Here is a 26,029-nt window from a genome sequence, read left to right as displayed (position 1 = left end):
TCAGCTTGTCTGGTCTGTGTGTACTTTGGCTCCTTTATGAACTTACGTAACTGTGAATTAGAACATGATCCTTCTAGCCCAAGGCTTTCTACTCTATCAGCCATTCACCAGAGTCTGAGGCAGGGTTTTTGCTCCACCCCGCTGCTGTTTAGTTGAAGATGCTGGAAATTGAGCCCGGGACATTTCATGCAGCTAGTGTTCTTTGTTGCTGAGCTTCTGCTCTTTAATGTCCATTAAGTGACCGTTCACTGGTGGAGTCTCCTTCTTTGGAGGTTTTTAAACAGAAGCTGGATGGCCATCTGTCAGGAGTGCTTTAATTATGTCTTCCTGCATTACAGGGGGCTGGACTTGATGGCCCTTGGGGTCTTTTCCACCTCTATGATTCTGTGTTTCATAAATACTTCTGGTGAGTGCAGTAGTAGTCCACTGTTCTCAAGCCTTTCCTCACAGGGCTTGGTCTCCTGGCCCCACTCATTCTTCCTGCACCACAAGAATAAGGTGAAGAATCAGGCTAGAACAGCCTAACACCATTGCCAGCATCCCCCACAGATAAGCCCTGCTGCAAATGGATCTATACTATAGTATCTATACTATAATGTGAAAGGACAGTGGAGGAGCGGTGGACAAACCACCAGAACAGATAGCTCCAGCATCTGAGCCAAGCCATATGGGAGCCAAGCCATATGGGAAGCAACAAGGATGAAGTGGGTGCATCTGTAATGTTCTGATTTCTCTTTGCTTCTAATGGGATGCATCCAGCCACAAGGACTGTGGTTCTTCCCTGCTTCTCCTCCTGCCCCACCATTTCTGAAGTGTCACCAAATCACTTTTGACTCATGACAGCGCTATGAATTAATGATCTCCAAACTGTCCTATGATTAACAGCCTTTGCGAAATAGTTTGGAGGTCTTGCAAACTGAGGGCCATGGCTTCCTTTACAAAGTCTTGGGGCTTCCTCTTTTTCTGCTGTCTTCAGCCAGTGGCAGAGCTACAAGGGGACATGGGGGACGTTTTGCACCGGGCGTGCACCTGGGGGCGTAAAAATCACCTTCCGAGCCCCTTCCCCCCTCACCTGGCCCCACCCCACCAGCATGGCCCATTTTCAGCGGGGTGAGGGACCACGGTGGGAGGAAAACATGGAGTGTGCCCCAGGTGCACTCCTGCCCAGCTATAGCCCTGCCTTCAGCTCTTACTAGCATGATTGTCTTTTCTTGTCTTCTCATAATGTGACCAAAGAACGATAGCCCCAATTTAGTCATTGTAGCCTCTAGGGACAGTTCGGCTTGATTTGATTTAGCACTCACTGATTTGTCTTTATGGTTTCCCATACATAATAATAGGGAATGCTACGGTATGACTGTTGGCTTGCACAGGGCAAAATCTCTCCCTTTGTTTTCCATCAGTAATGCTGTGCTGATGCAAGAGGCGGGAAGAATGAATTGGTTCCCCATCCCCACTTCAGCCATCCAAAAATGCATGGCAATTAATCTGCATGGGTCACTCAACCCCAGAATTAGGGTTGTTGGAAGAGACCCCAAGGGCCATCAAGTCCAACCCCCTGCAGTGCAGAAACACACAATCAAAGTACTCCTGACAAATGACCATCCAGCCTCTCTTTAAAAACCTCCAAAGAAGGAAACTCCACCACACTCCTAGGTAGTTCATTCCACTGTCGAACAGCCCTGACTGTCAGGAAGTTTTTCCTGATGTTTAGGTGGAATCTCTTTTCCTTCACCTCGAACCCATTACTCCTGGTCCTAGTCTCTGGAGCTTCAGAAAACAAGCTTGCTCCCTCACCAACATGACATCCCTTCAAATATCTAAATATGGCTGTCATGTTACTACTTTACCTTTTCTTTGCCAAACTGAACATCCTCAGCTCCCTAAGTCTCTCCTTGTAGGGCATGGATTCCAGACCTTTTACCATTTTGCTTTCCCTCCTCTGGACTCGTTCCAGCTTGTCAATATTCTTCTTGAATTGCGGTGCCCAGAACTGCACACAATACTCAGGTGAGGTCTAACCAATGCAGAATAGACAGCTACAATTACATCCGTCGATCTAGACACTATACTCCTATTAAAGGACTGCTAAGGGAAGGGGACAGATTAGTAATTATCAATGTCTTCTACTGTTTTAGCTATCAATAATAATAGTTTGGATTTATATCCCACTTTTCTCAATCATGAGGAGTCTCAAAGTGGCTTACAAACTCCTTTCCTTCCTCTCTCCACAAGAGGCACCTTGTGAGGCTGGGAGAGTTCTGACAGAACTGTGACTAGCCCAAGATCACCCCAAAGGCTTCATGTGTAGGAGTGGGGAATCAAATGCAGTTCTCCAGATTAGAGTCCATGCTCTTAACCACTACACCACACTGGCTCAATGTCAAATAGGAGCCCTATGGAGCAGAGTGGTAAGCTACAGTCAAAGCTCAGCTCATGAGCTGAGTGCAATCCCAACAGAAATTGAATGAGTAATCAGCTTGCTGGGGATGAAGTGTAGACAACCTATAAACCATCCTATAAACATTGTCTAGTAAACGTCGTGACGGGATGTCACCCCGTGGGCTAGTAATGACCCGGTGCTCGCACAAAGAACTAACTTTACCTTTTAATTTCAAATCACACTTCAGGCAGATTCCAGTTCAAGATGTCTGCATCCATGTTTGAAAGTTTCTTTTAGAAAGATTGTTTGGGAGTGTGTATAGTTCTGCAACACAGTAACATATCTCTTATTCCAGGTGGTTTAGATGCAGTGCACTTTCCTATCTGAATAATTTCTTTATCGGGGTTTGTTTTCTTTTAGTTGGTCCTTGTTGGGGGTAAGGGGAAGCAAAATGTGCTGTTCAAGAGAACCATTGGCAGTGTAATCACTGCTGCCTCGCTTGAGATCGGGATCAGCAGCCTGCAGCAGCATCTCTTCCTGTTGGGTGGAGCTGCCCACCCACTACTCCCCCCTCACCAGTCTAGCTAGCAAACCACAGGCTCTCCGCCTACTTTCTTTTCCTAACAGGCACCGTGCCTAGGGACTGTAAAAAGTTTATAACCTCCTCTTCCAAAGCACCAATCCTCCTGTGCTTAAAATAACAACAGAACAGACGGCTTTTTCAGTAGGAATTTGTAAAGCATAGTACTTTGAGAAAATGAATTGTGATCTAGGAGGTTGCCAGGTTAAATCTGATCTCTACCAGGGTTTCCAAGAGGGGGGAACAGGATTGCCAGATCCAAAATGGGAAACCCCTGGAGATTTGGGGGTGGAGCCTTAGAAGGGCAGGGAACCTTAGTGGGGTACTATGCCATAAATTCCATCCTGTAAAGCTTACCATTTTCTCTGGGGGAACTGATCTCTGTAGTCTGGACATGAACTGTAATTTCAGGAGATCCCCAGGCCCTACCTGGAGGTTGGCATGGCTATCTCTGGCACAAACTCATTCAGTGTCCTTAGGGAAGTGTCCTCCACACCTCAGGCAACCACCTGAAATACAGATCTCATAATATTGGTCTACCATATCGTTGCTACAAAGACTACGGTGAAAATATACAAGAAGTGATTTGAAAGCTCAATATTATTAATATTACTTGCTGCCAGACTAGAAGACATGGAAAGCAAACAGGGTTCTTCAGACATCATGTTTTGCCACTGAAGGTTTTGGAAATGATAGCAGCATCCCCAGATCAGCGGTTCCACTCAAAGACAGTGCAGAAATAAACGTGACACCTGTTCCAAGTTTCTCCTACAGAGAAACAGAACGTGAACCACAGCTGAGACTGTGTACTCGCAGCCAGGGAATCCCAGATGGAGCCAACATTCTGTCAGCTTAAGAGGATAATTCCCTCTGCCTTTCGAAGGAATCAGTACCACTGGCAAATTCCTTCCTTACCTTTAGGTCTTATCAAGGAGCCTCACTCACCAATCATACAGCTTCCTCCTCTACAGAATAGATGCCAGGTCAACCAGATTGCCAAGGGATAAACGTTGCTCACAGACACAAGTTTATTGAAATGGAGGCAGATTTCAGGTGTCTGTTGATTAACAATAAGGTTGAGGTTGTGGTATTCTGTTGCTTAAAAAGACACTGAACATTAACTATCCTTGAAGGGGAGGCAGAAGCTTGTCAGAAAATGGTATGCACGATGCATTTTGCTTGAAATATTTTAATTGTATTAATTTTATGTAATATAGTCTGTGGTTATAATATAGTCTCTGTTCCGCTGAACTCCAAAAACAGATTACACAAATCAACATTAGAATTTTAAAAATCAGGGGGGAAAAATGCATGACGACTCTAAAAAACCTTCTTAAAAAGCCCTCAATAAAAATGGCACAATCCAAGAAATAAAACAATAAAATTATAAGAAAAACCATAACAATCCAAATCCAAATATAAGAAACAGAGAGGCAACATGGTAGCCGTCTTCAAGTATTTGAAGGACTATCATACGGAGGATGGAGTGGAGTTGTTTTCTGTTGCTCTAGGTCAGACCAGAACCAATGGGTTGAAATCAAGAGTTTTTGATTAACTATTAGAATTTCCTGTCCGAGAGGTTCCTCTATGGAACAGGCTTTCTAGGGAGGTCGCAGACTCTCCTCCTTTGGTGGGTTTTAAACAGAGTCTAGATGTCCATCTGACAGCAATGCTGATTCTATGAAAGTAGGCAGATCGTGAGCGGGAGGGCAGGAAGAGGTATTTTTGATCTCCCCTGGGGATAAGTAATTTTTTTTAAAAGAACAACATTCATTCACTTCCATTCAGGAATTTTATAAATGTTTCCAAAAACGTGAAGGATTTCTGTGCATTCAGGGCAAACTCCCCACACTTGTTACTGTCCAAGATACTCATGAAATGCTGCTCCTGGGGACACGGGACTCCGCAGCACGAGGAGAGAGTTGGAGGTCTGCAATTGACAGGGACTGGCAAAATCCACCACCCCCTGGAGAAAGTTCTTCAGTGAATTCAAGCCATAATCATGCAAGTTTCCTGCCAATTCCCACATAAAGTCCAAAGGTCCCGCCAATTCCTACATAATTCCTACATTATAATCAGTTTGATGTTAAAGCACTGCAGGTTTTTCATTTGCAGCATATGCAATGTTAGGAGCAAACCAGAAATCTGTAACCAGAGCAGGTATGGCCCAGTTGTGTTAATGTTACATATGGGCTGGGACAGTTTAAACAAGGTGCTGAGCCCTTTAAGCGTTGCACAGGTAAGTTCCCTTGCTGTTCCATATTGCACTTGAAGCCTAATCTTATATCAGGTGAGTGGGCTCTCTCTTGTTCAAGATACACTGGTGTAAAATTGCTCAGCACTCAGGAAACATGTTTGGCCCAAAGTAGATGTGGACTACTAAGCCAGCAGCTGGTTTTCCTGCCTCTTACAATAATAAACTTTTCAACTAGCATTTTTCACATCTTCAAAGAATTCTATGTGCAGAATCATCATAACATGTATGACAATTCTGAAGGGTATTTTATTATTTACTTATTTATTCTGAAAGGTAGGTAAGTCTCTCCATCCCACAGCTACTGGACTGACACTAGGAAACACAGTGAGGTTTCAAGCAGGGATGAAGTATGAACTGAGGGCATCAGTTCATACAACTCACGTTTTTCATCCTCTGTGTTGCTACTAATGACTCAGTTGACTACAGCTGGCATTTGAGGAAGCAGGACTTGCCTATGCAGAAAGTGTTTGTCTAAAAACCTGTTTCAAGGTTTAGAAACGCAACATTTTTTCCTTTTAGATATGTATCATCTCCACCCACCTATCTCCACCCACTGGGAGAAGCCTCCAATGTAGGGCTTGGGACGTATCTTTTGCCAGGCCCTAAAAGGAAAGATTTCATAAGTAATAAGGACAAGTTTTTCCCCACATAGTATTTCTTTTAATTCTCTGGGAATTTATGCACTATCCCTTAAACTGGGGTTGGTCTTGTTAGTTGGAAGAATCCAGATGTGAGTCAAACGCTCAACATAATTGCAAGAAGGGAGGAATCTGCCATCTCACACATAAGGAAGGTAAGCTTCCCTTTTCTTCCATAACTTCACAAATCTGAATGCATACCTGTGTTTTACCAACAAATATGTAGTCCTTTATGAAGGACCACTAAGTGACTTCATGGCATATTTTTGTGCATTCTGCTCAGGTGTGGTGGGGAAATCCAAAGCTCAACTATTCAAAGCAGTTAAACTTTCATTTCGATTCATAATAGTTTAGGAATGGGATGTTTTTCCGTGACACCTCACGTTGAAACTAATTACTTGATCTCAGATATTGGCTGTTTAGGCCCATCACTGGTTTCTTCAGCAACGTAATAAGAACTGCCTTTATCTAATCTCAGCTATGGTGGGGGAAAGTGTCATAAAATCATGACTGACTTATGACCCCATTGGCCTCACAAGGCAAGAGACATTCAAAGATGGTTTGTCACTACCTGCTGCTGCGTAGCAACCCTGGTCTTCCTGGGTGGTCTCCCAGGGCCACCCCTGCTTAGCTTCCAAGACTTAACGATATCAGGCTAGTCTGGGCCATCCAGACCATGTCCACAGTTCACGTCTCTCATTGTCTTATATATGATGTACATGGCAAATTCCGGCCACGAAAGTGCTAGAACTAGTAGAGTTTCAGCATCTCGATTGGGATTTTAACACAAGTTTCAAGCCCTTAAAATTGGGCATATAGATTGAAAATGTCAGGAGTCAAGAGTGCCTTGAGTGGGGTTTTCAGCAGCCAAGAAATAGGCCACCAGTACTGTGTACGACACTCTTTGTCCCTCCTTATGAACAGCAGAATGACACGAAAATGTGCAACTTTATGCATGGCATTGGCATGTAGCCAGTGATCTGTGAATCATTTGGAGTGGGCCTTTCTCACTATCCTCACCTGCTGCAGAGCTCCTTAAACCTCTTTTCAAAATGGTAAAAGGTCTGGAGTCCATGCCCTATGAAGAGAGACTTAGGGAGCTGGGGATGTTTAGTCTGGAGAAGTGAAGTTAAGGGGGGACATGATAGCTATGTTTAAATATTTGCAGGGATGTCATGTTGAAGAGGGAGCAAGCTTGTTTTCTGTTGCCTCAGAGACTAGGACACGGAGTAATGGATTCCAGGTGCAGGAAAAGAGATTCCACCTAAACATTAGGAAGAACTTCCTGACTGTCAGGGCTGTTCGACAGTGGAATTCACTGCCTCGGAGAGTGGTAGAGTCTCCTTCTTTGGAGGTTTTTAAACAGAGGCTGGATGAACATATGTCGGGAGTGCTTTGATTGTGTGTTCCTGCATGGCAGGAGGTTGGATTTGATGGCCCTTGTGGTCTCTTCCAACTCTATGATTCTATAATTCTTCCTGGGGGTTAGCAGAACCCCCAAGTAGGTAAGTGGGGTTCTTCAGTGGGAGAGGAGAAACAGCAGGAAATTGTTGGCCCATCTTTCAAAAAACTGTAAGTCCCCTTAACCGTTTGAACAGAGCCACCATGATGTAGTCGTTAAGGTTGGTGGACTAATCTGAAGAACCAGGTTCAATTCTCCGCCCCTTCACGTGAAGCATGGTGAGTGACCTTGGGCCAGTCACAGAACTTCCTCAGCCCAGGCAGAAGCAGGCAATGGCAAACCACCTCTGTATGTCTTTTTTGCCTTGAAACCTCCATGGGCTTGCTGTAAATCAGCTGTGACTTGAATGTGCACGCACTCATGAACCTTTAGAATGAGACGTATGCCATTGCCTGGATCCATGTTGGATTAATACATGACCAGATTCCTTATCCTATTATCCATGTATTCCACTTGTACAATACTGTCGTAATTTACAGGCATCTTCAGATGTTTGGGGGGAACTAGTAGCCATGAATCACAGATGCCAACAACAAAACTACCAGTCAAATATGTATCGAATCTCTTTTCCTCTTGGTTCACACATAGGTTTATACGATGGACCAATCAACTCTATTTTAGAGTTGAATGCTGGGATACATTGCTTTGGAGATCTTAAGTCAGAATAGCACAACTCACTGCAACTGTGCCAGTGGTGGGATTCAGCAGGTTCGCACCACTTCGGCAGAACCGGTTGTTAAAATGGTGCTTGTAAACAACCAGTTGTTAAATTATTTGAATCCCACAACTGGAACCAGTTGTTAAATTATCTGAATCCCACCACTGAACTGTGCCCATTTCAAATCCTGCCATTACCCCCTTCCAATAATAAACTTCTGCAACATTTTGTTAGTCATACCTAACTAAGTGCTCTAACTGCAAAGCCACAAGTTGTGTACACGACCAGAGAGAACTTTCATACCATCTGCAATATTTAAATAAATATGAACAGACTCTGTATGATTCATTGCTGAAGTATGACTCATTGGCCTTGCGATATTGTTGGCCTGACTTTGATTTTGGTTGGGCTGGGCAAAAACAAAAAAACAAAACAGCATAATGGCTGAACAATATGATGACGACCATAAATACACACAGTATATTGTTTAGGGATAACAAAGGCATCAGGGCGCACCCAGCCCTTTTAAAGCTATGGAAATATTTTGAACGTGCTTTGGTTTCCTTGTTTCTTTCATTACTGCCTGTCTCCAGCACTGCCATCTCTGCCTTTTGCTGCCATCTCGTGGCTTAAGCCAAAAAGACAGCAACGTTCAATTCTATATTTAGCACACAGATTTCAGGAGCTGCTATAATCAAATGTCAGCAGGTCTGGGGCTGGGCACTTTTTAATTTCACACAAATGAAATTGCAACTTCCATATCACTGATCGCAAACAAGGTATTTATTTGTTTGACATGCTGATATACCACTTTCCTCCTGTCAAACAAGAGGATGCAGCTTTTGTACAATTATACCAACAGGCTTAAGATAAAACAGTAAGATAAGTTTGCTTGCCGGAACAAAATGTCTCCACAGACCAAAGCCAGTGCACTCTCACAACTTAGCACTGTCTCTGGAAACATGATTGTTTTACGGAGTCCTAATAAAGCCTGCAGAGTAGACAATATTCTCTGATAAACCATTGCAGAGTATGGTGGCAGTGACTGAAAAGACCCACAACTGGGCAGAGGAACACCACATAGTCTGAATGGCTGCTAAAGTTCCTTCCTTCTTCAGACTGTGTCTGCCCCCATAGTTCCAGGGATTTCCTAATCAGAGTTGACAACCCCTGCGCATCACCTCTAATAAGATATGTATTGTTTATATCACTGTTTGGAATACAATCCAGAGAATAAAAATATATTTGTCTGCCCTTCAGTTTGCTTGAAGCATTTGGTTTTCTTGTTCAGGCTGTAAAACCTTTCAAGCTTCTTGGGCCTAGGCTGGGCGTTGCCAGCCTCCAGGGGAGGCCTGCAGATCTTCCAGAGTCACAATGGCTCTCCAGATGTCAGTTCCGCCAGAGAAAATGGCTGCCTTGGTGGGTGGAGTCCATGGAATTATAGCCTGCAGAGGTGTCTCCCCAAATCCTGCCTTTCTCAGGCTCCTCCCCAAATTGTCAGTAATTTCCCAACCTTGAGGTCTTGTCCATATCTGGGGTCCCTCCTTAACGTTGATACTTAAAAAGTCTGTTTTGTTCAACAAGTCTACTCAAGGGTAAAACTAATGCTGGCAAATAGGAAGAAGACCCCAAGAATCTTGGGGCTTGTAGTATGGCATAATGGAGGACTGTTCTGTACATGCCAAAGAACCTACACACAAAGAACCAGAAGGACAGTTGGGGTCCAGCCCTGGGCTTTGGCAAGCTGCCTGCGGGAAGACAGTGACCCTATTCTGTTATCAGGACTGGGCTCTGACGAAAGTCTGAGCAGGAAGAAGTCTTTTCATTGACCGAGGAGACAAAATATTGAGTCGTCTGCTCAACAAAATTTGAATCCTTCCAGCAAAGGAGCCAATAAAAGTGGCTTTTCCTCTGGGAGAAGTATTTTTTTATTTTTGCCACTTTTCTTCCCACAGGGACCCAAAGGAACTTACAATACAAGAAGTTTCATTACAAGAACTACAGGTAAAAAACAAAATGACAACAAGGAGAAGATGGTCCCCTCCAAGAAGACCTTCCCTCATTCTGTGCTATAGCTTTGACAAATCTTGGGAATGCTGAAGTTTTAAATACTCATGTAAAGCTGAGGATAGACAGACTGAGGGAGATATTCTTCAGTTGCTACCAGCCAACTAGTTTGCAGCGTCTTCCCCTTTCCGTCATACAATGGCTCCTTAAGATTGAGGAATGCTTTAAGCATCACTGAACTGAACACAAGCTGCTGTTTTAAGCAAAATTCAGTATGACACCCTTGACTAGTCAAATAATCAGTGCCATAATTAGGATTGCCAACCTCCAGGTGGTAGCTGGAGATCTCCCATTATTACAACCCCCTGGAGATCTGCCCCCCTGGAGAAAACGCTGCTTTGGAGGTGGACTCTGTAACATCACACCCCACTGAAGTACCCCCTCCCCAAATCCCATCCTCTTTGGGCTCTACCTCCCCCACCCAATATAATCAATGGTAAACTCAATTCATTGGGATTCTCATTAGAGGAGTTGGTATTGAAGGACCCCCAACAAATATATAGCCTAATTAAACTTAGACTATATGATCAGGAGTATCAACATCTAATCAATCGTGCAACAACAACATGCTCCCCATTGTACTTTGGCATAAACCCTGAGCCTGGCACGATGGCCAAATACTTATTACAAATCCCGGATTCTAAACAACGTTGGGTACTGACTTGAGCCAGATGCAATGTTTTTTCCCCTGCCCTTTTGCAAGGCCGGATTGAGAAGCGGCCTCTATCACATAGACTATGCCCTTTCTGTCCCACCATGGTGGAAACATTGGACCACATTTTATGTTATTGCCCAAAATATAATCCCCAGAGGGAAGCTTTAGTACTACCGATAATGGGAAATGTGCCCCCCAAAATATCAATCCCAAAATTGTTAAACAGTAATAATCCTTCCATACTTGGGAGAATAGCCAATTATTTGCTGCAAGTCATGTCCTTAAGAGGTATATAAAATAGGCAAGTACAAAACTATTTAAATGTGAAACACTCCATACCTCTGATACTCCTGGGATATTTTAGAAGGTGTTTATAAGGAGCTCACTGTTATTTATTGCATTTTATGGAAATTTAATTAATTTATAGTATTAGTAATTGATAGTATTAGTAATTTATAGTATTATAGTAATTTATAGTATTAATTAGTATATACAAATTATAGATCTTGGGGAAGGCTGTACCTTTTTAGTAAATAGGCTATGAATAACGAATATCTTAATCCTGTCTTTTAAATGTAGTTTTACTATACCTGTTCACAATCCCGTGTACAATGGAATGGACAAAATTTTTTAATCTACGTTATTTTTATAAATGAAGTGTGATTTTAGAATGTAAAACTACTCATAGACGCCATGTACAACTCTTTTAAATTTAGTGATGGTCTATACCCACGCTTTTGTATCTTATGCCAATAAAGGTCTATTGTATTGTATTGTACCTCCCCCACCGCACAAATCTGCAGGTTATTCCCCAACCCGGCACTGACAACAGTAGCCATAATAGATATGTAATACATAAAGTTAGGAAGCTTGAAAGGAAATGGCATGCTATCCTATATTATTCCTTTGTCTGTTTTTTTCTGTCTTATTCTCAGCTGTTCAAACACAACACAGTGTGTAAATAGATTTGTCACTGTGCAAAATGTATCAAGCCGCACGTTTTGATAAAAATCATGTTCTCTGTGAGTCTATTAAGTGAAGAAATTGCCCATCTGTGTTTGAGGTGACACCATCATTTGTTATCTGTGGTCCAGTCGAGGCAAGTTGTGTGTCAAAATGCAGAAATGGTATTTTCTCTCCCAACTGATCTATAAACAGAGCGAAGTGCCTCCTTGCGGAACACATTTTCCTGTGTCAACAGCTGTCAAGAAGAAACATCCTCTGTGGGACGATGAGGGACAAAAAGATCAGGTCAGTGAAGCTTTTTTAATCCTTCCCTTTTTTTTAAACTATGAAATTTTGTCCTCCAGAAATGAAAATGCTGATCAGCTGCATTGCCAGTGGACAGGATGCAAAATAGAACACAGGATGCCTTCTTCTCTTCTGTTTAAATTTTCTTGATCAGTATAATGAACAGTCTTGAATAACTCAAAAGCTTAGACATTTTATCTTGTTATTTTGGTTGGTCTTCAAGAAAGGCTTTTGTTTTAGGACTAACAATCTTCCAGTGATTAAAAGAAGAAGAATGCTTCTGCTATACTTTGTTTTACATAAAGATGTTGGTTCGGTCAGTTGATGTGCGGCAGTTGAGAAAAATGTATGCTTCCGCGTAAGAATGTAGTCCAAAATGAATATGAGAATTATCATTCATTTTTACACACTGCCTTTTGAACATGGTACTTTGTTACAAAAATATTTATGCCAAAATGTATTTTTATTTTCAAAAAGATGAAGGGAACAGGGTTAGGAAGGCACTAGGACCCAAGCAGAACATTCTACAACAAAGAAGGTCAGGCATGCTCTGTTCTGTGGTAGAGGAATATACAGTATATTAACATCTTTGTGTGAAACCTAGTATAGAAGAGGAGATCTGCAGGGATCCATTGCATTTTGGTACTCTGCAGGCTGAAACAAGCTTTTATTGGCATAGACGAGAAACATTTTGACAATAGCCAAAAAAAAGCGGATTATACCACAGGCGTATAGAACCCAGGCAATGCAGGTCAAAAGAAATGTACTGGATGGGCTGGAGAAAGTCTGCCACTATCATAAACACGAAAGATCAGGGATTTCCAGCTCTTGATGTAATTTATGATATTCCGGAATTGGGGAGATGGGGTAATTGTAAAGGAGTAAGATTGCGGATACCGTTTTAACGGAATACGAGGAGACTTGATAGCGGCCGGTGTAGTAATTGGTGGGCCGAGAGATTTCAGCTTGAGGAAACCGTAGATTTGCCCGGGCTGTGAGCGATATCTTGCGCATTAAAGTCTGCGGCAACAAGGTGAAGGCATGGCGTGAAACCTGGCGAGCATTACATGACTTTGAGCAGGGTTTCAAAGAAATGCCGTGCCAAGTGTATTTGTTCAAAACGGAGAGAAAAATACAGGGAGGGACATGTTTTCTTGGCTGCGGTGATTTGGGTAGAGAAATCTCTATCCAATAGTTGACCGTGCCATTTCCCACCAGCTTCGGAGCCGGACAAGGGACGAAGTGAATCCGCCTTTGGCGGTCCAATTCCGGCAATTTTTTCGGTGCTGTTAGCCCATTTAGTAGCAGAAGAAGAGTTTGGATTTCTACCCTGCCTTTCTCAACTGTAAGGAGTCTCAAAGTGGCTTACAAACTCCTTTTCCTTCTTCCCACATCAGACACCTTGGGAGGCAGATAGGGCTGAGAGAGTTCTGAACGAACCGTGACTGGCCCAAGGTCACCCAGCAGGCTTCACTTGGAGGGGCAGGGAAACAAACCTCGTTCTCCAGATTACAGTTCACCACCCTTAATCACTACACCACACCGAGAGGGAAAAAAAACAAAAACAAAAAAACTTGCTATGTGTACTCTAACACTTCTCCATTTCCTTTCTAGCCTTCCAGCAAAACTGATCAATGGTACGAATAAACTGGGCTTGAGGGGAGTGGAACGCATGTCTGGTGATTTTGTGAGCAGATGCCAGAACTGGCAAGGTTGGAGTCTACACTGGAATGTATGTGGTCTAAGATCTGCTCAAGTGTGGGGGGCATTTGATCTGGAGCTGAAGCCTGGTTATTTGGGGGTTGGCTTCAACATTTCTTCCTTCCCTATGTCCCCCACCCCCCCCCCCAGTTTGTTCACTTACATGATGTTCCTGAGGATGCTATATCTACAAAGTGCAAATCACAACATTTTGGATCTGGTTTTATTGGGCTCCCAGATAGTGTGATTATGATTTCTGCTATTTAATGCTCCAGAGCTGGGGAAAAAAATAGGAAATTCATCCAGCAAACCTATGCGCAAGCTGAGTTAGACTAACCTTGAGGACTGTAGCAGCTGACATAGTAATTTAGATTGTCTGGTTTCCCAGAGGAAAGGTGGATAATGTAATTAGTGGCTAGCAATTGCAGTGCTTCAGAATAATTTCACATGGGTAGCCATGTTGGTCTGCAGGAAAAGAGCAAAATTTGAGTCTTATAGCACCTCAAAGATCAACAAGATTTCCAGGGTGAAAGCTTTTGAGAGTCAAAGAGAGCTTTGACTTTGGAAAGCTTATTCCCTGGAAATTTTGTTAGTCTTTAGCAGCGGTTCTCAACCTGGGGGTCGTGACCCCTTTGGGGGTCGAACGACCCTTTCACAGGGGTCGCCTCAGACTCTCTGCATCAGTGATCTCCATCTGTAAAATGGATAAATGTTAGGGTTGGGGGTCACCACAACATGAGGAACTGTATTAAAGGGTCGCGGCATTAGGAAGAGAACCACTGCTTTAAGGGGATACTGGACTTGAATCTTGTCATCCTTCAACGTGCTTCCCATGCAAAATGCCTTCAAATTGCATTCCTTGCGACGCATGAGGACAGAGGACAAGAAGAAGCATCTTGCCTAAGACCACTTGCCTAAGCCCAGCTTTTGAGGCTGCAGACACCTTTGAAATTCTGGCACTCGTGGGCGCAGCCACAAAATAGCTGTCACAGAACGTCTGCTGCAGCTTGTCTTTGGTCACACAGTGAAGAACCTTGTGGTGTGGTGGCAGCTGTGGCCTAAGCAAAGCCATCAAATCTCTTGTGGCCAATCAGAAACTCTGGGTGTAAAGACCTGGCCCCGCCCATGTTCTAAAAATACTTGGCACCCGCGGGCACCACACTGGGGGTCCTTGACTTACTGGGTTATTAAGCCGACTGCTACAAAGTCAGACCATTGGTCCACCTAGTTCTGTATTGTTCAGTCTGACTGGTAATAGATCTAAAGCACCTTTGCTTCAGAAAATGTATATGCTGCATCTCCAGAAATCTGCTCAAGGTGGTTGTGCTATGGCCTAGTCAAGCAGGTCTGAAGTCAGGGCAAGTGGCAGGCAGAGGTGTATTCAGGCCGGTCCGAAGTCAGGTGGTCCAGGAGCGGAAGCAGGCAGACAGGCTAGAACAGGGGTAGGGAACCTGCGGCTCTCCAGATGTTCAGGAACTACAATTCCCATCAGCCTCTGTCAGCATGGCCAATTGGCCATGCTGGTAGGGGCTGATGGGAATTGTAGTTCCTGAACATCTGGAGAGCCGCAGGTTCCCTACCCCTGGGCTAGAAACTAAGAGGAAGCCAGGTGCATGGAGCTTCCCTGTGAAGTACACTCATTGCACCCAGGCAGAGCCAAGGCCAAGACAGGGTTTATATAGGAGGCCCTTACTAGTGAGGCCAGGATCCTTCAAGGACTCAGTTCTCCTCTGATGTTGCTGTTTCTAGCTCACAGCAGTGGCGGAGCTACAAGGGGATGGGGGGTGCGCCATGCACCAGGCACACGCCTGGGGGCGCAGAAAATCGCCCCCAGGCCCCTCCCTCTTCCCCCCAGCAGCACCCCCCTGCGATGCCCCCCCACCCCCCTTTTCACACTTACCTTAGTTCCTTTCCTTTTTCTTGAACTTTTTCAGGCTGCAAAAGGCCTGTTCGCAGTAAAAACGGGCTGAGGAACTACAGTTTCCAGGAGACCTTGGGGCTCTAGGGTCTCCCTGGGAAGTGGAGTTCCCATCGAGCCGTTTTGCAATGAGTGAAACTGCCCCTGGCTCTAAGAAAGGAAAGGAACGAAGGTGAGGGGGAAGGCGGGAAGGGGGAAAGTGCCGGGGGGGGGGGGGGATATAGAATGCGCACCGGGCGCAGTTTGGCCCAGCTACGCCTCTGGCTCACAGAGCCTTTTCCCATAACGAGCTGTAATACTGAGCTGCTGCTGCCTCTGCCTCCTTTGTGCAACTGGCCCATCACCGAGGCTGTGGAGGACTCTTCCAGCAGCACTGCACCTGGCCCAGTCTCTGCTGGCAGGGAAGGGCTTGACACTGTTCCTGCCTCTCTTCTCAAGAAGCCAGCTCCTAGTTTATAGTGTCGTCTGGCTCTTCTTCCAATTCCTTGTCTTCCTGGCTCATGACAGCGGCTTTCCTAATGGCCACTAAATGAGAACTGAGTGGAAATTCCTGGAATGCAACCTGGGACCTTCTGTATGCGACGCAGATGCTCTGCTGTCAAGCTGTGGCCCATCCTGGCAGAGGCTGGGTTTTCACCAACTACTTCCTTGTTTAGAACTCTTTTTCATCCTAATTATGTTGCTTGGCTGTGACCTGGATAGCCCAGTCCAGACTGATCTTGTCAGATCTCAGAAGCTAAACAGAATTGGCCTTGGCAGTTATTTGGATAGGAGGTCTTCAAAGAATACCAATGTCATGATGATGCAGAGGAAGTCAATAGCAAACCATCTCTGAATTCCCTGCCTTGAAAACCCTACCAGGGCACCATAAGTCAGCTGTGATTTGACACCCCCCAACCAGTGGTAGGATTCAAATAATTTAACAACCAGTTCCGAAAGGACTAAGTGGTGGGATTACAACCATTCTCTGAACTAGACAAAAAATTAGCTTCCGGTTCTACCCCAAATGGTTGTACTAGCTTTCAGATATGACTCATAGTCACTAGGCCAGGGTTCTGCAACCTATGGCACTCCAGATGTTCATGGACTACAATTCCCATCAGCCCCTGCACATCTGGAGAGCCACAGGTTGCAGACCCCTGCACTAGCCAGTCAGTCCTGAAACTTATCTTGGCTCACTCATGTTTTCTTTACTCCCTCATCTGGTTCCAGGCGGGATTGTTTGGTGAAAACCATTCGCTTGGAGGGGTTCTTCGGCATGTATCGAGGTAGGTCTTTATAAAAACAGAAGCATCTTCTTTTACTGCTAAATTTGCAATTGCTCAAAGCCATCGATTCAGTCTGTGTTTCTGAATTATTCCCCTTGCATCTGTGTACTCCAGAGGGCCAAGCATACATTTCAGAGTGTACTCATTGGGTCTGGGATCTTTACCCTGGTGTAACAGGAAATCTTAAGATGCGGGTATCCCACAATTCCTGCACGCAACATGCCAGATTCAGATCACAATTGCAGTGTGCATGAAGAAGAGACTTCAAGTCTCCATTACCATTTTCCCAACTTGAAGCAGTGTTGGTCCTCTGGGAAAAAAAACACCCATGTTTTCTGCTATACTTCCCCCTTATGGTCCCATGATCACAATCTCTGAGACTGAGCAACAGTGCCCTCTCGCATTCACATGCACCAAGTCCAAGGAGCTGTATCAATCCTTTGGAAATGTTAAGACTTCTAGAAATATTTAGTAGCCTTTGCATTGTGTGGGATGGCACTATCATTAACGTTTTAACTGGCTTAATCTAATTTTAAATAATATTTAATCTGCATGTGCTTGGGTCAAGTGGCAGTTAATCAGATTTTCAAGATTAGGTGCATCCAAAATATGTCTTGCAGGGGGGAAGTGTGTTCCTTTACTCCAAAGCAAATCCTTATCACTTTCCCGTCTTCACACAGGAGCTGCTGTAAACCTGACTCTGGTCACTCCTGAAAAAGCAATCAAGCTGGCAGCCAATGATTTCTTCCGACAGTTGCTCTCCCAGGATGGGTATGGGGGAAAGAGCTCACTCTTCTTTTTGCTGTGCTCAAAACATTTTTTGCACATCAGGGTACTTCACTGCTAAGAAATAAGGCTATTTCTAGCTCTACGTACAAGACATTATATGCTTTCGTACATGTTTGTTTTGTGTCTGTTGCATGTTTGTTTTGTGTCTATTGCAAATGCAGGGACTACACACATGTACATCCATGACCATACATGCCTGCATGGACATGGACCAAGAATCATCTGTGTGGACCAAGAACAAATCTGTAACATGCTCCTATCCTTCATGACCCCATCTCTGGAGTAATGAAAGATTAATGTCTATTTCTGAAATAGTGTAATTAGACTGGCTTTCTGGGTCCTGGTAAGGACCCCAAACTTACCTCCCCAACTTAGGCTCTGTAAATGCCAGTGTACACAGTCAGGAAGAACTGATATACTGAGATGCTAAGAATACTATTAATTCAGATGCAATTGACATGACAATTCTTTTATATATTTATTGCACATGAGATTTGCTGGGATCTGAATGAACTAGAAAGTACAGTGAAAATAATGGATCATTTCAAGGGCTATGTTTGGCAAACTACATTTGAATCAGTGAAATCTCTTGACTGTCTCACAGTACTGGAAAAGATGAGCATGTCAAAGATTTCATGCCTTGGATCAATCTAGTGGTGGTGTCACCTTTCCTCCTAGCCTCTGATCCTGTAATTTTTATCAGCATCAATTACATACAAATGGAAGTGCCATCAAGTTGCAGCTATATGGTGACCCCAAGAATGGTCTTTCAAGGCAAGAGAGAAGCAGTTTGCCATTGCCATTGCCTTCCTCTGCAGAACCTTTCTTGGTGGCCTCCCATCTGAGTACCTATCCTGCTCAACTTCTTGAGTGATGATGAAATCAGGCAACACCATGGCACTTTCTCTCTTCAGCATCAGTTAGGAGTTGATAGTGTTTACTCTGAGACCATGAAATATTCCCCTGATGATTTCTGCAGATGAAGCTATTGTGGAAGGTACAAGATACCTCATGCCATTTGCAGGGAGCCCTACTCAACTGGCGACCCTCAGTCTATTTGTTTTGTGAATGACTATTTCAACCTATTCTTGTTCTTCTGTGTTTTTCTCAACAGAAAACAGTTGACATTGGTGAGGGAGATGCTTGCCGGCTGCGGAGCTGGGACTTGTCAGGTGGTGGTCACATCCCCAATGGAAATGTTGAAGATCCAGCTCCAGGATGCTGGACGGCTGGGTGAGTGAGGGATATCTTTTGGAGACCATGAAAGGTCAGAGGTTTGCTTTACCAGCGTGGTGTAGTGGTTAAGAGCAGGTTCACACTAATCTGGAGAACTGGGTTTGATTGCCTCTGCCTCTTCTCAAATGGTTTCTTCTCAAATGCACTCCCGTTCCCCAACAATTGTGAATAATAACCTGTCACTTTTAAAGCATCCCTCCCCCTGCACCGCTTATGGGAACCAGCAGGGAGGCTGGGGGGGAGTGGGGTTCAGAAAAGGTGACTCAGATGGAAGGCAGGCTAGCTCCTGGGCAAGCCTACTGCTGCGGTGCCCACCTGGGCCGTCCACCATGAGCCCTGCTCCACCAGCCTCCCTGCAGGCTGGCTCCTACCCTCCCCAAGCAGGGAGGCCAGGGGACGGGGCTCGGCAGTGGACAGTGGTGCGGGTGGGTGCCACAGTGGTAGGCCAGCTCCTGCCCTCCCCAGCCTCTCTGGAGGGGGGAAGCGGGAGCTGGCCTGCAGCCGCAACAATCAACTCAGCCAGCAAGTGGCACCCCGACAGAGAGGGAGCTGCTGGGCACCAGCTGGGTTGCTGCACCACGGGAAAGTTTGGGTGTGGGAACCCGGCCAGTGCTCCCCACATGACGAAATTACGTGTGCCTGGGAACATGGGATACCACTGGGGAGAAGGGAACGAGTTTGTAAGCCACTGTGAGACTCTTTATGGTTGAGAAAAGCGCTGTATAAATCCAAATTATTCTTCTTGAACCAAAAGGGAGGCTGCAACCAAGAAATCAGGAGATTGAGACTGGGAAGGGCAGTCATGAAAGAACTAGAAAAGATTCTTAAGTGTAAGGATGCTTCACTGGCAACCGTGTTCAAGTTAATTCATGCCATAGTATTCCCGATTGCTATGTATGGGTGTGAAAGCTGACAGGAAGAAAGTAGATTCCTTTGAAATGTGGTGTTGGAGGAGAGTTTATCATGGACCCCCCAAAAGACAAATCAGTTGGTCCTAGATCAGATCAAATCTGAACTTTCCCTAGAAGCTAAAATGACTAAACTGAAGCTATTGTACTTTGGTCACATTAAGAGAAGCCTAACTGGAAAAGACAATAATGGTAGGAAAAGTTAAAAGCAGCAGGAAAAGAGGATTCTGTAAAGGAAGTCACGGCCCTCAGTTTGCATCACCTGAGCCAGGCTTGTAAACAATAGGATGTTTTGGAGGACATTGAGTCATAGGGTCACCATGAGTCAGAAGTGAGTTCATGGCACTTCACACACACATTTTAAAAGATAGTCTATTTGGAAAAGCCCTTAGCTGGTAAAACATATTTGCGTCATACTTTGTAGGGTTTTTGAATATAAATTAGAAGGCAGGGCCACATGGAATCTGGCGGGGCATTCATAGATCATAGCAGGGGTGATGGGATATATTTGGAATCTGGCAATTTAAGACCCTGCAACAGGCCATGAGTGTGATCGGATCAGTCATGGGCTCAGAGTCTCGCAAGATAGAGGAGGGCAAAGATGGAGTCAGGCAATCAAATAAAAAATGGATTGACATTTCTGCCTATAATAGCACCTAATAGCACCGATTTTAAGACGAGACATAAAGTACTTCTGTAGATACTGTTAGTGGTGAAACTGTGTAGTCCAGCAGGGGATGATAGGAACTGTAGTCCATAACATCTGGAGGGCCACGAGTTGACACCTATGGTGTAGTCACTATGAGAAGTTAGGAGCACATGAAAAGAATGACGTGGCTTTGTTCTTTTAGCCGCACATCAGCAGAAGGCGTTGAGACAGGATGGTCCAGCTGCTCCCACCACCCACCCACCGCCAGGACAGCCTCATGCTTCCGGGTCTACGGCAGCCTCCAAACGGCCCTCTGCCATTGTGATTGCCAGAGAACTCCTGCAAACCCAGGGACTAGCAGGCCTGTATAAAGGGCTGGGGGCCACCCTCCTCAGGTGAAAAGCGGGGGTGGGAGCTCTCCTTCCACTTAATATTGTCCAGGATGACCAGCCCTGGTAGGTTCAGGACAATTGGGGAGGGGCACTTAATACTTGGATGACAGAGTCAGCATGATGTGTGCTGGACAATGAAAGGGCTTAGCCCACACCATGAAAGGACTCGTTCTCAACACACACTGTCTTCATACTCCAGAAGGATTTCATCTTCTTCAAATGGAAGGTCTTTGACTTCTGAGCCCTCTGCTGGTGTTGGAGCTTCTTACCCATGCGTTCCTTTGAGCACATGAACTTCTCCATTGGTTTCAACGTTGAGGGTCAGCGCCATGACTATGTCTGGGTGCACAGCTGCTCTGGATATTAAAGTCAGTGGAGGAAAGCTCATGAACATGTTTGATCATGCTTGGGATTTTGTATTAGTTGTGTGTAAAAGCATCTGACTACACCCAGCCAAATATATGCAGAGGGACAGAAGCTCAGCCTTGTACTCCTTCAGGCTCCAAAGAGAGGTTTCCAAATTCCCGCCATGCTGTCTGCTTCTTATCCATACATGGGAAGGACAACGGTCAAATGGATTGGCTGAAAGTAAAAAGTACCATATTAAGGTCAACACGAATTCTTGCAGGTCTTCTGTTTGAACCACTGGCTCTGGTGCAAGAGACACATTATACTGTCATTGCATGTAATGAATTTCCAGTGGTCTTTACCCTTTCTGAAGCATCGTCAGGGAAGGGAAGGGATGGGAAGGAATGAAGAGCTTGCCTAACCCCTTCCATGAGTTTCCCCTAGAACTGTCCCTGAAGTTACTTCTCTCTCCACTGAGATCCAAACCTGTGTTTTTGAGGTAATCTGGGCCAGAGTGCTTCGCAAGGGAGAAGAGGACACCAGCAGGCTCTGTTATATTTGGGCTGATGTGTAACGTGTAATTTGCCCTTTTCAGACTTTCTGTATCCGTGGTTACTAAGATTCTGGCTAGTTTTGCACATTGTGTCCCTCTGAGCGTTTAACGAATGGCCTGCATGGTCTGCCACTGAATTATCTTAAAGGTTAGCTTCAACAATTCAGTGATGTCCCAGCCCATGCCATTTGTTGGGTATAGGTACTTTGATCACAGTTGTCCTGCACTACAGGGGCTTTAGCCAAGACCACCATAAGCATCAGTCTAAGGTTAAAAAAATTTTTGTAAGAAATTATACATGATAGACACAACTTAGCCATTGTAATGAGAATCCTAATGGGCATAGCAGTGTTCAAGCAGGGCCAGGAGGATTTTGGGTCAGTAATCTATGGCACTGGCTCCGTAAAAGGTCAGCAAGAGTGAAGGTGTTTCATATAATTGTAGCATTTACTAAGAAGTTTCTTTCCCACTTCCAACAGGGATGTCCCTTTCTCCGTTATATATTTCCCACTCTTTGCAAACATCAACAAACTGGGGCAGAAGCGTCACGAAGAAAAAGCTTCTTTCTTGCACTCCTTCATGTCTGGCTGCGTGGCAGGATCTGTGGCTGCGGTGGCAGTGACCCCGCTGGATGGTAACTATCAGATGGTGCATGTGGTTGTTCACTTTGGCTGGCCACAGTATTGCTAGTTGAAGTAGACAAGATCTCCTCAAAGTAAGTTAGCCCCGGCATGGATGGTCCAGGCTAGCTTGCTCTGATCAGTTCTTGGAAGCTAAGCAGGGTTGGCCCTGGTTAGTATTTGGGTGGCAGATCCAACAGGGAGGTCCAAGGTTGCAACACAGAGACAGGCAATGGCAAATCACCTGTTTATCTCTTGCCTTGAAAACCCTACAGGGTTGCCATAAGTCAACTAGGACTTGACAAAGCAAGTTCCATTAGGCCCTTTTCACGGCTGCTACACAAACGATGCCATTTCCAACTATACTGTGAAGCAAATCCACACTTCAACAAGATGGCCACCTGTTTGCTTTTGTGAACAGTTCATCCATGTGTTCCTAGCTACTAAGAAACATTGTAGTATTTAGGTGGAAAGAGTTGTGAAGTCACTGCTGACATGTGGTGACCCCTTCAAGTTTTCAAGGCAAGAGATGAACAGAGCTGTACTTTTTCAGATTAAAAATAAATTCTGTAAAGCAGATTAGATTGTATACCGTTCAATTAATTTCTCACTTGTTTTAGTTTTAAAAACCCGAATTCAAACGCTCAAGAAAGGCCTGGGTGAGGACACCTATAATGGGATCATTGACTGTGCCAGGTAAGCTAAGCTGGGGAACAGTTTTAATGAAACAGATGCTGTGATGAAACGGTTTCATTTGAAGGCTTTCCATTCACCAGTCCCTACAGTACTAGTTAGGAAAAAGAAATCAGACTGACTCTTTGCCTGCTGTAGAATGTATATGCCAGAGATGCTGAGATAGTTTTCAAACCTGGGAGAAGGGCGTACCACCCAGGGGGACATATGGAGTCAAATGTCCACGGGCTGCAGCCATTTAGTCACATGGGGGGGTGGAAAATCACCCCCCACGCCCCTTCTTCCTCCCCATGTCCATACACTTGACTTCAAGACCTGGTGCAAAAAAAGTTGTTTGGTATGGTAGGGGAGGGCGGCCACCCATATGGGGCGGAAAACAGATTTTGCACCGGGATACGTTTTCATTTCATTTCCCTTGATACCCCTCCCTAGATTAATTTCCCTAGATACACCTCTGCCTGATTGGAACCAGATATTCTCAATGCATGTACACAGGATGCATATCTGTTTTCTGCAGGAAATGCCAGTGTAATAGCATTGTCCCTATGCTCCAAATGCAATTTGATGGTACATTCGTCCTCTGCCAAAAACTAAGGAAAATGGGAAGAGTTAGGAAAATTTGTTCATGCCTCTTGGGGGAAAGCCTGCATTGCACTGTGAAAATTACTGTGTGCATCTTGTCGATGTTCAGTAGAACTGTTCAGCTTGTGTTTACTTTATCAATTGCTTGTCTGCAGGAAGGTCTGGATTCACGAGGGCCCAGCTGCCTTCATGAAAGGGGCTGGATGCCGTGCGCTGGTGATCGCGCCTCTGTTTGGCATAGCTCAAGGGGTCTATTTCATTGGCATTGGAGAATACATTTTGGGGGCCTTCCAGTAGCACCCACTTCAACCGAGCCGACCACGGTTCAGGATTGCATCGGTTCTCCAAACAGACTGTTGGAAAGACAGCAAGACTGTCCTGCAAACATATATAGACAGACTGCAAGCAAGATGTGCGGCTTCTCTGCCCCAGGAAGAGAATGCTCAGTGCTCCATCATGACGTGGATATTTGGCAAAAGTTAACCCCTTATTGTCCTTAGGGCTGCAATCTGATGTTAATGCAATTGAGTGAACCATTGCACTTATTGTACCTGCAGAAATGGGAACAGGAAGGAGCAGAAGCAGCTCTCTTCTAATTGGACAGACGGCTATTCTTAAAACCAAATTATCTAGTGTTTGATCCTGAAAACAAGATATAGGACAGCAGCAGAGGTAGCCAAAGCCACAAGCCACTCTTAATGGAGGCGGGGAGATTCAGAGAACTCCTGCCCATTTAACCACGTGCTTTCTTTTTCTTGCCCAGTTTCTCTGAAAATGGGGGAGGATGAGAGAAGACTGTAGTGATCACATGGAAACCATCCAGGGTTAAATAGCAATTATGTGCTGGTTTGGTTCATACTACCACTGAAAGTCAGGTCAGACAAGACTGAACAAGGTTAGCTTCTCGAAGTGGCCTTTTCCTTTGTATCAGAGCTTGTTTAGTGGCTGGAAAGCACTAATTGCAATCGGAAGCAGACACAAGTATTAACAGAGAGGCTTATAAATTGTAGAACGACACAGGCTTCTTTTACAGGAGTTGTCATTGACCAAGTCAGACTGTTTGTTCATCCAAGCCTCTGTTTCGACTGGCAATAGCTCACGTCTGCAGCAAAATCTTTAAGTGCTCCTATGCATGGTGCTTGAACCTGGAACCTTCTACTGAGTTATGACTATTTATACATTACCTGCGTTAACAGAACACATATTTTATGTGGTGCTTTTCTCTGGTGCCTGCAGGTCGAGTTGTACAACTAGACCTTCTACATTTCTGCTATGGCACGTTCTCTGTACAACATTTTCATGGGAAGCACGGCCTTATTCCACAGAGCCAGCTCGCTATTTATTTTTGAAGAGGCTTTGCCCACTTTCTTTTCACTGTCTGTCAATAACACAATAAGCACAGCCTTTTGTCTCGCTGCATATGTTTCTACTGTGGCACACGGCTTCAGTGGGTAGGGAACAGTTATGGGCCGTCAACAAGCATAAGTTGGGGTCATAGCAATATACACCAAGAAGAGTTTATTTTTTAACAGTCTGAGTTGACATGCTAAAAATGTTTGTTCTAAAGAAGAACCACTGGCCAAGAGGAAGTGACTAACAGTGCAACACCGAAGGGGGGTGGGGGGCAGAAAGGGCTCTGCAACTGGCATGACCTCCACATTGGTGTCAATGCCCCCTTACACTGATGTAAGAGAAATCTACACTGCCACAGGGCCAGTTGTGCCAATGCGATGCCTGGGTGCTGCCCAAGCCTTTGCGCTGGCGCTCCTCTAATGCAGGAGCCCATGCCAGCATTGATGGGGTGTTTAGGGGGTGCAACCATCTTTAGTTGGCTTTCAGCCCCCTTTGGATGGCATGCATTACAGCATCAAAAAGGTAGGCGCAGTCCACTGACCTGCATATGGGTTTGCACGGCAGCCGGGGATTTTTTTTTGTGTGCAATTTTTGTGCTTGCCGTAGCACCTGAAACTTTTTTGGAGATGGACTGGGTGCAGCAGAGATTTGCTGTCCCCTGCTGCCGTGCAACTACCAACCCCTTTGGATTGGGCTGCTGTTCTTTGCACAAGCAAACAGAAGAGCTGCATCCACCAGTGACCTCCCAACAGAAGAGGAAACAAATCCTGCAACTCTATTATAGTATTACAAATGGGGAATTCTTTCATCATCATCTTTAACTCTCAGGATACAACAGGAAGAGTCAACGTGGCTTAAAACAATGAAATTTTGGAACACTGGCTGAAGCTAGGTAATCTTTTGTTGGGGGGATTTTACCCACAGTCCTTTTGCTTTAATAGGTGAGGCTGGGATAGAACTATAAGGTAGATAATTACTATTTCTGCTAATTTTCAATAAAATTATAACAACATGTATGACTTCTTTGTAAATCATTCAGTTTCACAGTAACACAAGACGCCTGCTGAT

The 26,029-nt window shown here is 44.8% G+C and overlaps 1 protein-coding gene across 1 annotated transcript; it reads left to right on the top strand.

The window, feature by feature from the left end:
• The first annotated feature begins 5,840 nt into the window (after positions 1 to 5,840).
• On the top strand, positions 5,841 to 25,971 carry SLC25A18 (solute carrier family 25 member 18). The gene is given in 12 exon segments (XM_048500747.1): positions 5,841 to 6,013; positions 9,934 to 9,982; positions 11,859 to 11,951; positions 13,566 to 13,664; positions 13,666 to 13,683; positions 16,783 to 16,838; positions 17,519 to 17,609; positions 18,742 to 18,860; positions 20,623 to 20,815; positions 22,193 to 22,347; positions 22,954 to 23,029; positions 23,764 to 25,971. Coding segments are annotated over 10 exon segments (969 nt in total). The 5' UTR covers positions 5,841 to 6,013; positions 9,934 to 9,982; positions 11,859 to 11,931; the 3' UTR covers positions 23,906 to 25,971.
• The last annotated feature ends 58 nt before the right edge of the window (positions 25,972 to 26,029 follow it).

The sequence above is a fragment of the Sphaerodactylus townsendi genome, linkage group LG06, assembly GCF_021028975.2.
Source record: "Sphaerodactylus townsendi isolate TG3544 linkage group LG06, MPM_Stown_v2.3, whole genome shotgun sequence".
NCBI lineage: Eukaryota > Metazoa > Chordata > Lepidosauria > Squamata > Sphaerodactylidae > Sphaerodactylus > Sphaerodactylus townsendi.
The sequence above is the reverse complement of the archived record's forward strand: the minus strand, read 5'-3'. Positions and strand labels throughout refer to the sequence as shown.